The sequence below is a fragment of the Dermacentor albipictus genome, chromosome 7 (assembly GCF_038994185.2).
Source record: "Dermacentor albipictus isolate Rhodes 1998 colony chromosome 7, USDA_Dalb.pri_finalv2, whole genome shotgun sequence".
Taxonomy (NCBI): domain Eukaryota; kingdom Metazoa; phylum Arthropoda; class Arachnida; order Ixodida; family Ixodidae; genus Dermacentor; species Dermacentor albipictus.
The window spans coordinates 56,208,886-56,223,055 of NC_091827.1; the positions used below are offsets into that span (position 1 = coordinate 56,208,886).

Here is a 14,170-nt window from a genome sequence, read left to right on the forward strand (position 1 = left end):
TAATCATGCCTGCTGACGTCCCTCGAAAGTGGACGTGCTTTTTAATTTTCTGGATGAGCGCAGGGAGAAAGGATGAACGTGTTAGGATGACCGCCAGCACCATTTTCCGCGTAAATATGCAGAGGACTCCTTATCAGTGAGCCTTAGGCCAGAGACCTAAGAATAATTGTAGAACCTAGAGTTCTTTGTTCGCTTCACAAAACAGACGTACGTCACGCCGTTTCTGAAACAGCGTCATGTTTCTCAGCGCACAATCTCCCACGCTTTCCTGAAGCGATGAACAGGCTCATAATATCTACCGCAATGGGCACTCCTATAGTGAGGATTCTGCATACATAAAAGGAGATACGCTTGCCACCTTGATGGACTTCTTCGTGGTAGATGTATTTTGAAGACGTCCATGACTGCTTCCTTACTGAAACAGACCAACGCTGCAACGCAATCAAGAGCTTCTGTTGTGTTGTAACCGATACACGCAGGCTTGTAGCCTGTGATTTCACACCTGGGATTTTGCAATGGCAACAAGTCACTCGTGTGTTTTTCTGCAGAACTGGGCAGTCAAAGCTACTTAGAGCGCATGCACGTTACGTTACATTGATTTCCGAAACAGTTGTTTCTAATGAATAATCCCTCTTGCCTACTCTGCTCACTTTGGTAGTGTATTCCTTTTTTAGATTAGAGTGCCTTCAAGGTTAATATTTGACGCCATCGACAACTGTGCCACTAAGCGACGGATTCAGAAAAGTAAGCTACGGGGCCTTCAAAGTTAAAGCTAACAGAAACTTTAATAAAAAAAACGCTATTCTAGCTTAGCAAAACCTGTTTGCACAAGTGGTTGCTGCGCTTTGGAGGACACAGTTTTCGAGAAAAATGAGATTGTCAAGCAAATAATCAACAAAAGCTTCTTAAATGATTTCTCTGCTTACACGATTAATGTATGTGTTTATATTGGAAACATCAACACACATTTTGACGACAACGACACTTTGTTTGGTTCTCCTGGGGCGTTTCGGTTGCGAATATATTCATCATCAGTTATGACACTCATTCAGCTAATTTCGCTTTCAGTGGACTGTCCTGAATATAATGTTCAGCGACAGTCCCTGGCATCTGTTCTAGCGCGCCTTGACAGTAGACCATTGTCCCTCGACACGATTTTCACATACCGCTGACAGAAGATATCGCAAGTGAAGGCGACAAAGGGGCTACTTCGGTTTTTGAAAGAGACAGGATTGGACAAGCGGCTGTGAGAGTGATGTCGCCTACCATGCCAGATTGATGGACTCCAACGGACGATGTGTGTGTGCTCTGCTATGTGCTCTCTCTCCCTCTCCCCCTTCCCCATCTTTAATCTCCCCCATCCCTCTCCCATGTGTAGGGTAGCAAACCGGTTACGCTAAACTGGTTAACCTCCCTACCTTTCCTTCTCCACTTTTTCCTTCCTTCCTTCCTTCCTTCGCTTTCAGAAGCATTAGCATCGGCACTACTTCAGATCCCCATTGTGACGTAGACATGCACGTAGAATATGGGTTGCAAGCAGGGCGAAGCTGCTAAAAGCTGCGCGCTCTTCTGTAGGCTAATAAAAACATGCAACGACTGACTTTTTCTCTTTCCCTCACGTTTACGTTCCCTCACGGCTTGACGGCGCGTCGAGATCCAAGCTCGCGAATGCAAAATGAGCTGACCGAGAATAAAATTTGACGATGAATATCTCGGAGCGGAAGCACTCCTGGGGAATCAAATGGAAGTGGTGTAGTAATGCGAATGTATTGACGTTTCAAGTATTAACATATACCATAATCGGTATAGCAAAAAAATGTAATCAGTAGTTCGTGTTAAATTTACGCTTGATGACTACAATTGTCCGCAAATTTGTGTCCGCAGAAGCAGAAAAATTGCCTCCGCAAGTACATTCTGCGTAGCTAGCATAGCGTTTAATAATATTATTATTTAAAAAACTGTTTAACTTTGAGGACCTTGTAGAAGGAACAGCAATAAAGGCACTACGTCACTGACCGCCACCTGCTGCGCCGTTTCGGAACTCTAGCTAACTAAAGACATGGAGAAACCTCGTATCCAACCCGTCAGTGGCGCATCAAGCCATGCCAGATGCTTCCTACGGAGAACATGCATGACGTTCCGAGTGGCCTCACCATTTGCGCCTTCGGATAAGGAGAGACGAGTCCTGTCCATACAGGTGATTTCTTAATGAACACGAGTCTATGGCCGGCTAAGTATGGTCCCGTTCAAGCCCTGTCCGGGTCCCAACAGAACCTCGCTGTCCTGTTGCAGTCAGCTCCATTAATCTATGGTGTTTCACCATAACCGCGTTTCTTTTCCCGCTCCCTGTCGCGAGTCGGGGGAACGGGAATGTCGGCAGCCAATGCACGGGCTAGCCCTCGGCCGACACCAGCTTGGCCATGGGCGACAGCAGCGAGGTGATTCGCGTCGTGGACATGTCCACCACGGCCGCGGATGACTTGCAGGACTCGAAGTCGGTGCGGTGGTTGATGCAGGCGATCTCGATGAAGTCGCCCGCCGACCTCGTCAGCAGCTTCTTGATGTAGTCCTCCGCCTCGGCGCCACACTGCTTTCGCATCGCGTCGCCCGAACACTTGAGGTACTCGGCGAAGTTGCTGCGCGTTGTGAAACGAGTGGGGAAATGAGAGAGCGATCAAACTCGCGTACGACAAGAGCGTGCAGCAGAAAGGAGCAAAACGAAACGTGAACACACGTTTTGTATTTCCAACTCGCGAAATACCTATATAGTAGCGAACAATTAGAAATACTTTAAATGTTTCACCCTTGTAGGCGCTTTTAAGGCGCGGTGCCCGAATTTGTAAGCTGAGCTAGCTGGTTTCCTCTCAGTGTGGCGAACACAGCGGACGACGGGACAATAAATATGCCAGCAGGACAGACCCCCTGGCAGTGGAGCAGTGTGTCTATGCTGGTTGCATAACGTCAGCCCCGTCGTCTGCGCTGTATGCCACGCTGAATAAAGGCACAGATAATTTTTTTAAGAAAGCTTGACACGCAGTGCATAAAGACAATCATGCCTGCGGGTAGAAGCTTTCCGAAATCAAAGTTATCTTAACAAGTTCCTTAATACGGTGCACCAACAACCGGCGCGCAAACAGCGCCGAGCAACAAAGAAGCACGGCTTCCATCGCAGAGCGTTGTTTCTAGCGAATATTTCACAGCATTGTTAATGAACCATCAGATGCCTCATGAAATAAATTTTCAGTGTCTGACTGCCCGTCACGCCGCCAGTGGTGCTAATTTCGCGTCAAGAGAACCGTTGCAATGTGCCCGCAAGTATACGTAGATACTGTGGTAGTCTTCTTCAAAGCCACCTCTGAGCGCAATGGCACAGCTTTTCAAAAAAAAAATCGAGATGCGTTCGATTACATTAATGAACGTATCGTGCTCAAGCACTCAGCTTTCCGCTCGTCGTAACAGCGTATCTGGAAACACCTTACGTAACAGTAAAAAAAATTATGCTCTAATTGCAATATTTATCCCAACAGTATCGAACAGAGGAAAAAGGAATAGTTTAGGTCATGGCTGCTCATTTTCAATGACGGCAGACAGATTACGAGAAATTCAGATAGTCAGATAGGGGTTTCATTTCCGTGATAGCACATTCTTTCTTTCCCTCTCCCTGCTTCTTTCGCAGATTGGTCGCACACGGTTATCTAGGGCACTGTTAGCGTCCTCGCTGTTAGGCGCGTCGTATATAGCACATTAAAATGTAAAAGATACAAAAAATACTCACACAAATTTGAGACTCTCTTACACGTTACCCTTGGAACGACCAAGATTACACCTCCAAATTTGATAAACCCCTCTAAATAGGCTTAAAACGACGGGTTTTGCACTTTTTATTGAACCCTTAATTATTTCCACACATTCCCGTATTTCCTTGGAGATTCATTCAAACACTTCTAGCATTTTCTCAAATAATAAACATCGCGAGCGATATTGCTTTTTTTAAACAGTGAGAACAGGCACGTAACGTTAAGTTTAATTAGTTATTCCCAAGGTATAGAGCCTCCTCTTAAATTTCAACTCGTAAGGACATTTCGGGCCAAGAGCCTATAGATTTATTTAGTGTAGATACACAACAGCCCCAGTGCAAAATTTTACGTTCTTAAAATCGAGTGAGTGCGTCGCGAGAAGTTCGCGAAATTATGCACTTTCTACATCGAATCAATACCAAAAAAACGCAGCCATTTCCACTCGCCCGAAGTTACGCATGACTCAAATCGCGCGACTCGTCAGCCTGAGCTCCGAGACTGGGAGCCGCGTGTGGCTGCCCACTGAGCGCTGAAAAAAATGTTGGACGTCATGCGCTGAGACTTACGTCATTACCGCTAACCACCAGATTTGTGCGTCATCTACATAAGCGCTATTAAAAGGTGGCTAATATAACAAGAAAATCATACGATTGCCAGCGCTGCCTCTTTGCCAAGATTGCTTCGATGACGCGTAATACCCATTTGTTACCAATTCAGCCAAAGGAAAATGTCGCAGCTGTGCTTTTAAAACACTAAGTCGAAATGCGTGCCTGAAGGGGATAAGCTGCATCCAGTTGTGTATAATCACTCAGTGCTTACCAGCAGGAGCGGCCGACCCTTAGGTGTGGCTCGATGCTGGCGCTGTAGTCGAGGCTTAGCGTGAGCTTCTTCATGCACATGTGAAGCGTGTCGCCCACCTTGTTCATGCAGGGAGCATGCTTCAGGAACTCTGCGAACAAAGGAGTACGCGACTGGTGTTGTTCACCTTTGATTTCATAATGTTTAACAGTAACACAGATCCACTAAATCAACAATTAGAATAACGCTCTACAACATCGTTTATATTTTTTTGTCCTTTTTCTTTGTCTATATCAAGTTTTCCGGTTTATTTATTTCTGCAAAAAATATTTTATTGTAATGCTGCTGCTGTTTTAACACTTATATAGACACTTGTATATATTTACAAATTTGTGTTTTTATGTATGCGCGTTTGCTGAAAAGTGTCACTAGCGAAAGTACCGAAGTTTGCGGTAATCGCAGTATCACCAGCACATAGTTAACTCAAGTTGCACATATCTATTTACGCCCGTAAGCCAAAACGATAAGCGTACTATACCTTAATTTTTCAATAAAATACTGAAGTACACTTCCTGGAAACTAATTCTGTCAATTCAAATCATTCCAGGTAATTACATGCTTTTCTGTGAGTTCGACACCGTTTCTTTCTGTGCATTAAGGCCTCACCAACCATCGTGTAGTGGATTGAAGACATTGCATTTCGAGGAGAAAACTATAAGCGCATTATACCTTAATTTTCAATGAAATAGCTGAGTGCACTTCCAGGAAACTAATCTTGTCAATTCACATCATTCTAGGCAATTACATGCACTTCTGCGAGTTCGACCCCGTTTCTTTCCGTGCATTAAGTCCCCACCAACCATCGTGTAGTGGATTGGAGACGTTGCACTTGGAGGAGACTTCCTGGCTGATGCCTTCCAGGATGACCACGACCATGCCACGTGGAAGCGGAGGAAGGCATCGGTTGGCGAACTGCCTCGCGCAGACACCAGCAGAGAACTCGATCCTGCGATGGAACACCAGGTCGCTGAGTGGATCCCTCGCTCATGCACTCGTCCAGTATCCGGTTTGTTCACAAATTTATCAAAAAACGTTCGGCCAAGTGAATGAACAGCGGTAGTGTTAGTGTCTTCCGGCTGGGAAAAAAACGACGCACAAAGACAACGCTTCGAGTGAGAAAATGGCACGCTTTATTGAAAAGTGGCAGAGTTCTGCTCGATCACACTTCTAGCATGCTTTTCATGGTGAATGCGATAATAAATGGAATTATACGCACAGGACATGTAGTTGACTCAAAACACAGGTTTGTGTTGTTTTGTCATTTGTGCTGTAAATGTTCCTGGTGTTTCCCCATCTGCGCCACAGCTGTGCAGGAGAACCCCGCTACGTTCACTCGGCGAGATAGCGATGCCAAACCCGGATGAAGTGGCAAAGAAGCTGCGTCCATGCATGCTACAGCCTAGCGACTGCAATGCGATATCATTATTAGTATTATCAAGATTTTACAGTCTGCAGAATCCACTCACGTTACACACCACATTAAAACCGTTGCGATGACGCCGGTCTAGCGCTGGAGTAAGGACCGGTCCAGCATATCACCACCTTTGACCACACAGTCTCATGGACCGGCTCGGTTTTGATTACGACATGTTCCAATCGGCCCAGTTTAGTTTCTCACCCTCACCCTGAGCGACCCAGTTATGAGTGCTCCATCCCTAAAATTATACTAGCTTAGTATTACACCCATCTCTAGGATCGCCCACTTTAATGCACATGAAGCCGGCCCATAGACAGACAGGTAACCAGCGCGCACCATGGTCGCTAGTGCGCTTGTAGCAGCGTTACTAGAAAAGCAGGAAACATGACGTCATGGAGGCAAAGGACGCCTCGCTTTTACGAAGAAAGTCAGTGAAGCAAAGAATGAACAAAATGTCGCAGTTTCGCCCGAAAGGAGAAGCATCGCTTGCGACAGCAAATTATTAGGCAGTTAAACGAAGTAACGATATAATAGCTTTATCGGCCGTATAAACTAGTGCATATTCGCTCGGTAGCTAAATTAGCAGCATGATGTCACGCGCACACGGGCAAGCATAAAAATATCTCACTCGATAACCACCGACACTCCCTCTCAAAACGATGGCGCGAGGAATAAATAGCGCCTGCAGCAGCAGCAGCAAACGAATCGACTTTCGTGCTGCCTCTCGCTTCAACGCGAACTAAGCGGCGAGAACGCGGCACACACGAAGCTATCATCCCTCGGCGCACTTAGACTCTGTAACCATCGCAGATCGCTTTCAAGAAAGGGCCCGCGCGGCCGTGGCTGAGCCACTTCATACAAAGCCGCCGACGGAGTAGAACGTCCTCCCTCGCCCCCGGGTAGCCACCATTGAGGGTATGAGCCATCGTTCATTGCTGCGCGTCTCATATGTGGGTCTATTCTCTTTTGAGTTTGCTATGTTTGTTATTAAGTTGCTTCTATTTTTATGCGTTGCATATTGCAATCACTCAGTTCAGCCCTTGGGCGCGGCCGGGCAGCCACCATTGACCTCTAGCGCAACCACGTCACGAACGTCACGACAGCCGGAGGAAAAGCTGGGCCCCAACTCGCGCAATATGCAACGCATTCCTGGCTTAACCAAGCTAAGCCTGGCAATTTTGAACTTGAACTTTGCGCTGAACATCACCGCGCCGACAACGACAGCGAAAATGCGCCAGCAGCGTCCACATAAGTGATAATATAAGACCATATGTGTGTCTGTGAGTGCCCCACGTGCTCACACCACATCCAAACGAGAGAAGAGTGCGAGTGCGAATTCGCGGTCCATTGCTGCCAGGGCATACTCACTCGCACTGCTTGAGCAGCTCTTTGGTGGTGTTGGGAACTGTGTGGCCGGTGCCGAAAATGACCAGGTCAGCGCCACACTTGTCCAGCACTTCTATGCTGCAGCCCAGCTTGAGAGAGATGCCCACCACCGGCCGAAGACCTGCGCGGATGCAGAAAACATGGGCGTCAGGCAATTGTATGTTCAGAGCAACAACGACATTATAGCGTCCGAAGTGTGGTCAGGCAGAAGTTCTATTCGTGTGTCTTAAGGCATTAGGAAAATTATTGGTTACTTTGTTTTTGAACGAGCCCGTTTCCTAAACGATTCAGATTGATCTCACGCGTTCAATGTGTCCATCTTTCCGCACGTCCAATCGGACCGCGTTCCTGCATTCAGGAGAGGCTCGTGTCATGGATGGATCATCTTTTCGCTTAGGGAAACAACGTAACGAACAGGCATGCTAAAGAAAGAAGTGCTAAAATTAGTAAAATTTAATGTAAATAATAGTCGGCAAGCATTTATGCATGGTTCACAGAACGTTCAAGCAATAGCAAAACATGCATGCCAATATAAAATTTGCAAAGAAGGCCGCCTGATCGTTAATTTAACATAAACATGGTGTACGCTAAAGGGTGCCATCTGAGCCCACTCTGTTGTAGTGCTGCTCGCAGGTAATAAGTAAGCGTGCGACTACACGCTCTCACTGGGAAAAATATTTGGGCTATGGCCAACAATTGCACAGCAAACGTGCCTGCGCTTAGCACCTTAAAATATTCGCACAAGCTTGCTGACGCTCCAGCTGGCATTTGTGGCTGAACCGATGTCAACGGATTCCGCGGGAGTGTATCAAGGTGCCAATGCCATCAACTGCCAGTCAGCTGCTTCCCATTGGTGTGCACTTAATAAACAATAACAAAAGCAGTCATGCGCTGGAAAGGCAGGTGGATATACACTTTCGGGAGGGAAAAATGTCCAACTTCTGTTGACTCATGTGTTCTCTTTCCCAATGAACTGCACTGCACATATTTGGACTTAAGCAGCGCACGCTGGAACTGGATATGAACCACCCCTGGATATGAACGTGTGTGTGTGTGTGTGTGTGTGTGTGTGTGTGTGTGTGTGTGTGTGTGTGTGTGTGTGTGTGTGTGTGTGTGTGTGTGTGTGTGTGTGTGTTTGTGTGTGTGTGAGTGTGTGAGTGTGTGAGTGTGTGAGTGTGTGAGTGTGTGAGTGTGTGTGTGTGTGTGTGTGTGTGTGTGTGTGTGTGTGTGTGTGTGTGTGTGTGTGTGTGTGTGTGTGTGTGTGCTTGTTTATACGGTACTTAAGTAAGATTTGTTCGTTTGTTTCTGCATTTGGCTTTCAAGATTTATAATGTTTTTTGGTATTGCGAGCGTATTTGACAACTCAGTTTGTTTTCTTTTTGTGTTTTTGTTTAAAGAGGTTATAGGTGAAGCTTCAGCGAAATGCCTGTGAACACTAGAAAAATTCTTCTACAGTTTATACACGTCAGGTTATGGTAAATATGTGATATTTTCATATATTTTTCCTTTTTTTGTTGTGCAAGACTGTCCGGCATTTGCTCGCGAGTTGTTAAATGTATTAAATCTTCCACTCCACCAATCAGCATCCTTCGTTAATATAACAATATAACATTGTGAAAAAGTTGGCGACATAGTTTACTTGTTCCCAGCATTCCCTATCCATAGCAAACAATCAAATCACTTTCAGGCACCATAAATGGCATCAGACTGCACATGTCTCCAACAAGGCCGTTGCGTTCTTTAGCATAGATTTCCCCACAAACGACAGAAAGTAGTCGCCAATGGCCTGTAGTTAAGTTAGCGCTTTTCACACGAGGCTTAACGCATTTGTGCATGGTAGCCGACGCATATCGAAGTATGCTTTCGAAGCACGGAACCAAAAAATAAACTTTATTTTTTTCACATTTCGTGACGAAAGCAAGAATCTGCGTTTTCTAGGTACCGCTTATTAAATCAGAACTGTGTAAGAGCAGACTATTACCTAAGAGCAGACTATTAGAACCTAAGAGCAGACTATTAGAACCCATAGCCAAGATACAGACTCTGCCCCTTACTAAAAGAAATGAAATGTGTGCATTCAGTCCTCGGGCCTGTGTTCGCTGCTGCGGCGCTGCGCCTACTGTTCTCGTGGTAAGCGTCCACGCCACAAGGAAAGCCGGCTTTTCTTACTTTCTGCGTTCTGCTCAGAACCTACTATTTGTGGCCGTGAGTTTCTGCTAGAGAATTGTTTGTTCTTACTGGAGATGTTGTCTTGGGGCCCTATAACGTAAAACTATTCATATATGTTTTTATTCCAATCTGAGGACGTCTAATTTGCGTAACCGCCGACTCAAGCATCGGGCGGTGACCCACAAGGTTGTCTGAAGAGACCAATCAAACGCTCTCTCGTTCATAGGAGGTCACTTTTGGTTGCTTGAAAAACGAATAACATTGCCTACACGGAGCGGCTTGTCTTATCTAATTGGCTGACAAGAGGTGAGGAGCACGCTCAAGTGGAGAGAAATTTGATGGGGACAAGCCACTGCACTGAAAATCGATAACCGGATCAAGAGGGTGGTGCCGGTGTCTGCGATTGGTCCGCTTCCCCTTACTTAGCTTGCGGTAGCTGGTCGAAAATCGCGGCGGCATGCGACGGAAGCTTAAAAATGGCGCTCAAACAGACCCTCAGCAAAGAATAGTTGGCAGAACGAGGTCGTAAACATGTCAAAATACTCGAAAACAATAAATGGCCACGCAAAAACTTTTATTATATGGAAATAAACCCATGCTCTCCGGCAGGTGCGATTCACCAGTGCCTAAGCGATCGGCGGCAGCCATCTTTTATTCCTTTCGGAACGGGGCAGCCTGCGGATATTCAGAAAAATAAATCAGTTTTGTTCGGCATATTAATGCATCTTTAACGCGTACACGTCAATTTGACGCCCTGAGTTCTAGCAGTTTTGTGACGTCGCGTGACAGGTAGGTGAAGTGGGGGCAGCCCAATAACTTTGGCCAGTAGCAGAGGGCTAATGGCGAAAGGGGTCGAATCAGAAATAACTATTTTTCTTTTGCTCGGTAACGTCATGCATAATCAGTGTGTACACCTGACGTCAGATAGGGAGCTATCACGGTTTTCATGACGTCGCGTGATAGACAGGCAAAGTATGGGTGGTCCAAAAAGCTTTTGACTAATCGTGGAGGGCTGATTGCAGAATTAGAATAGAAATGTTTGGAATAGTTTTACGTTATAACGCCCCTGGTTCGCATTATGACTTGTACTTTGAGCATAAATTCACGCGGTAGCAAGCCAAACTCAACCAGAACGCATTCGTTTTCCACGTTTTCCACCATTAGCAACCGTGGTATCACTCACAATCTCACACGAAATTCTGCGAATGCGGCGTGCTTTGCACGTGGCTGCAAAGCGACTGAACAACCCAGCGGTCATGTGTTAGTTGCGTTGTGCTTTTCCTATTTTTTTTTCACTTGCGCTGGCTGCAAGTACAAGAGACGCTTCTTTCATTATGAGAGACATGCTTTATTACGATAAAGTTCTGCCACTTGGTATCGTTCCGGCCGCTGCGTGCGCAAATAGGGAAAGAATAATGCCATAATTACAAAAAAAAGCTGTCTACTTTCGAGCGTAAGAAAAAAAAGTCATCCGTCAATACGCATGCCGAGTCAGCACACACAGATGCAATAACAAAGTCAATTCGTTCGCTGACCATAATGGGACATTTATACCTCGCGAGAAAGGAAATTTTAAAGAAAAGAAGTGATTTATGAGGGAAAAGGCAACGAAAGAAAAGCATTGCCAAGTGGTCAATCTGCACGTCAAACACCCTTGAACGTTTGCAGATGAAAAGCGGCAGCTGTCACGGACCTATCAGAACCGTCTCCTCTTCTCTTTCCATCATACGGCCGGAAAAGTGGAACTACACAGCGGTGTTTTTTTCGGCAAGTTCCGTGCAGCGTAACAGCAGCTGCTTTAGTAGCGCGTTCGAGAATAAAGCCCTCAGTTGTGGTACGCTTGTGTGCCTACGTGAAAGCTATGGAATTTTCTGCTAAGGTCTGCGCTGACTTCGGAGGTTTCAGAAGTACTCAGACAAGAGTGCGAGATGAAATATTTCTCAAGCTAACGGGATGACAAAGAAGAAAAAGAGGGAAGTGCAGTTGTTTGGTGAGGAGAGTGACCTGTCGGTCTTGTTTCTTGCAAGAACTTTTTCGATAGGGCTTAACGCGCAGAAAACTGCGCATTGCGCCACGAGAGAGGCCCTAGTGAAGTGCTCAAAATTTATTCTCAGCACCTGAGGCTTTTTAGGCGCGCCGACGCCTAAATGAATGTTCTTATTTACATTCCACATTCATTTATGAATACCAGATTCGGGAATCCGGCCCGCGATGTCACATTCAGGAGCGGAACTTCGTAGCCTAGCTCCGAGTGACGACAGCTCATTTTGTTCGAAAAAAAAAAGCGCTTTCCTAGCTTCGGCAAGCACTGCTCAGAACTAGGACGAACGACTGCAACGATGCGCACTCGTGCTATAGCTTTTCGCCTTTCACGGCTGTCAACCCGACCTTCGTACGCGCAATGTCCATTTCTTATGCGCCTTCCCTAGGGTGCAACGAGTTGCTTCCAACAAGGGAAGCTAATTTATAATAACGCGACAGTTTTACATCCTTCTCGTAGCTTCTTTGAAGACAGTTATAGTTACATTATAACGACGCGACCATTCCGTAAAGAAAACGTCTGTTTCTCACGCATTGTGTTGACGAAAAGTGCGCTCTGCATCTAGTCTCTCGTCCCTGATAGGGTAACAAAGTTCTCGGCTCACGTATGCAGAACATTTTCACATGTGAAGTTCTCGAGGGCTTTATCTTGAATCGTCAGTCTCATTTAAACTAGGTTCCCATAAATGAGAATATCAACCGGACATGCGTCTGGTTAACCTTCCTGTCTTTCCTGTCTTCTCTCTCTCTCTCTCTCTCTCTCTCTCTCTCTCTCTCTCTCTCTGTTGGAGCTCTAGCACGACGTCGGAGGGGACTCCTGACAATAAAGATTGCACTGTTTTTGGCGCCGAACATTCTCGCATCACTGTTCATTTTCATGGTTGCCATCGCCTATCCATCCTTGGCCCTCTCCTGGGTGAAATTACAACATGAGACGTAGTGCCTCTGGCCAATATTACTGCCTTTAATTAACTTGACTTTCTTTCTCAAAGTTCTCCTGATATAGTTTTTCCGCTCAAACATGACTCGACGCACTGCGAGTTTTATCACCACAGAGTCATGACCTCCAAACTTGTCATTTCTTTGATGACGAAGTTTTTTTGTCTGAGGCAGCTCCAAGGAGCCAGCCTTCGCCTGGACTACCCTCCCGAATTAAAATTACGCTGGATACATCGGTCGTTCAACCGCTTCTCGCTAGACTTCGGGCATGAAGTCCAGCGAGGTATACTTGCTATACATTAAGGTAAACTTGTCGGTATGCGCGTGATGCCTTCTGTGTAATACATGTCAGGGCGAACTTTTGAACAAAAATAAATGTATCCCCTGGCCTGGCGAACTGGCTTTATGAAATGTCATTGCCGTTAACAGCAAGCTACTTTTGACGTGACAATTCCCTAATTTAGCCCTGATCTTAATGTACAGAATGGGCCATACTTATTTGCACTGTTCTGGTAGTGGTTAACCTCTCGTGATATAAGAAGTATTCAAGGCGTCGAAATTTGATAACTACGGCGCATCGTCTCTGCGAAACTAAGCTTGACGGCGATCAACATTGTTCGCACAGAGGATGTTGCAGCAGCCGCCGTTTCAGCTTGTCTTCGCCCTGATGAAGATAAGTCCCCTTGTGGAAACGTCACCGTAAAGTGAAGTCCTGATGTAGACAAATGCTCTCGTCGAAAAGTCACCACTAAGTCAACTCATGACGAAATTAAGTCTCCTTGTCGAAGCGTCACCATGAAGTCGTCATGACGTAGACAAGTCCCCTTGTCGGAACGTCACCGTAAATTAAAGTAATGACGTAGATAAATGGCCTTATCAAAACGTCATCGCAAAACCAAGTCATGGCGTAGGCAAGTCCCCTTGTCGAAACGTTACCGCAAAGTCAAGTCCTGATGTAGACAAATCCCCTTGTCGAAATGTCACCGTAAATTCTAGTCATTACATAGACAATCTCCTTGTTGAAACGTCACCGCAAAGTCGTCATGACGTAGACAAGCTCCCTAGTCGCAACGTCACCGCGAAGTCAAGTCATGACGTAGGCAAGTCCCCTTATGGAAACGTCACCGCTAATTCGAGTATTACTTAGACAAGTCCCCTTATCAAAACATCACCGCGAAGTCATGACTTAGACCATTCCCCTTGTCGAAACGTCACCCCAAAATCAAGTAATGACGTAGACAAATCCCCTTATCGAAACTCACCGCAAAGTCAAGTCCTGACGTAGACAAGTCTTCTTGTCGAAACGTCACTGCAAAGTCATAACGTACATAACGTAGTTGTCTCCTTGTAGAAACGGCACCACGAAGTCGTCATGATGTAGACAAGTCCTCTTGTTGACATTGACAAGTCCTCTTGTCGAAACGTCATCACGAAGTCAAGCGCCGACGTTGACAAGTCCTCTTGTCGAAAAATTGGCTCCAGCAGCATCCCTCGCCAGGTCATTGCTGATCTCTTCAAGCCTTCATCTTCCTGTTAACCTCAAGCTGACGAGAGTATTTTCAGG

At 46.0% G+C, this 14,170-nt stretch overlaps 1 protein-coding gene across 1 annotated transcript in view; it reads right to left on the reverse strand.

The window, feature by feature from the left end:
* Nucleotides 1-1,425: 1,425 nt before the first annotated feature.
* Nucleotides 1,426-14,170, reverse strand: part of LOC135906771 (uncharacterized) — a 63,550-nt gene continuing 50,805 nt past the window's right edge. The window contains exons 2-5 of the mRNA XM_065438351.2: nucleotides 7,441-7,579; nucleotides 5,456-5,601; nucleotides 4,617-4,746; nucleotides 1,426-2,636 (exon numbers count right to left, since the gene is read on the reverse strand). Of these exons, the coding sequence (XP_065294423.1) occupies nucleotides 2,393-2,636; nucleotides 4,617-4,746; nucleotides 5,456-5,601; nucleotides 7,441-7,579 (659 nt within the window). The 3' untranslated portion in view covers nucleotides 1,426-2,392. The remainder of the gene's footprint in view (nucleotides 2,637-4,616; nucleotides 4,747-5,455; nucleotides 5,602-7,440; nucleotides 7,580-14,170) is intronic.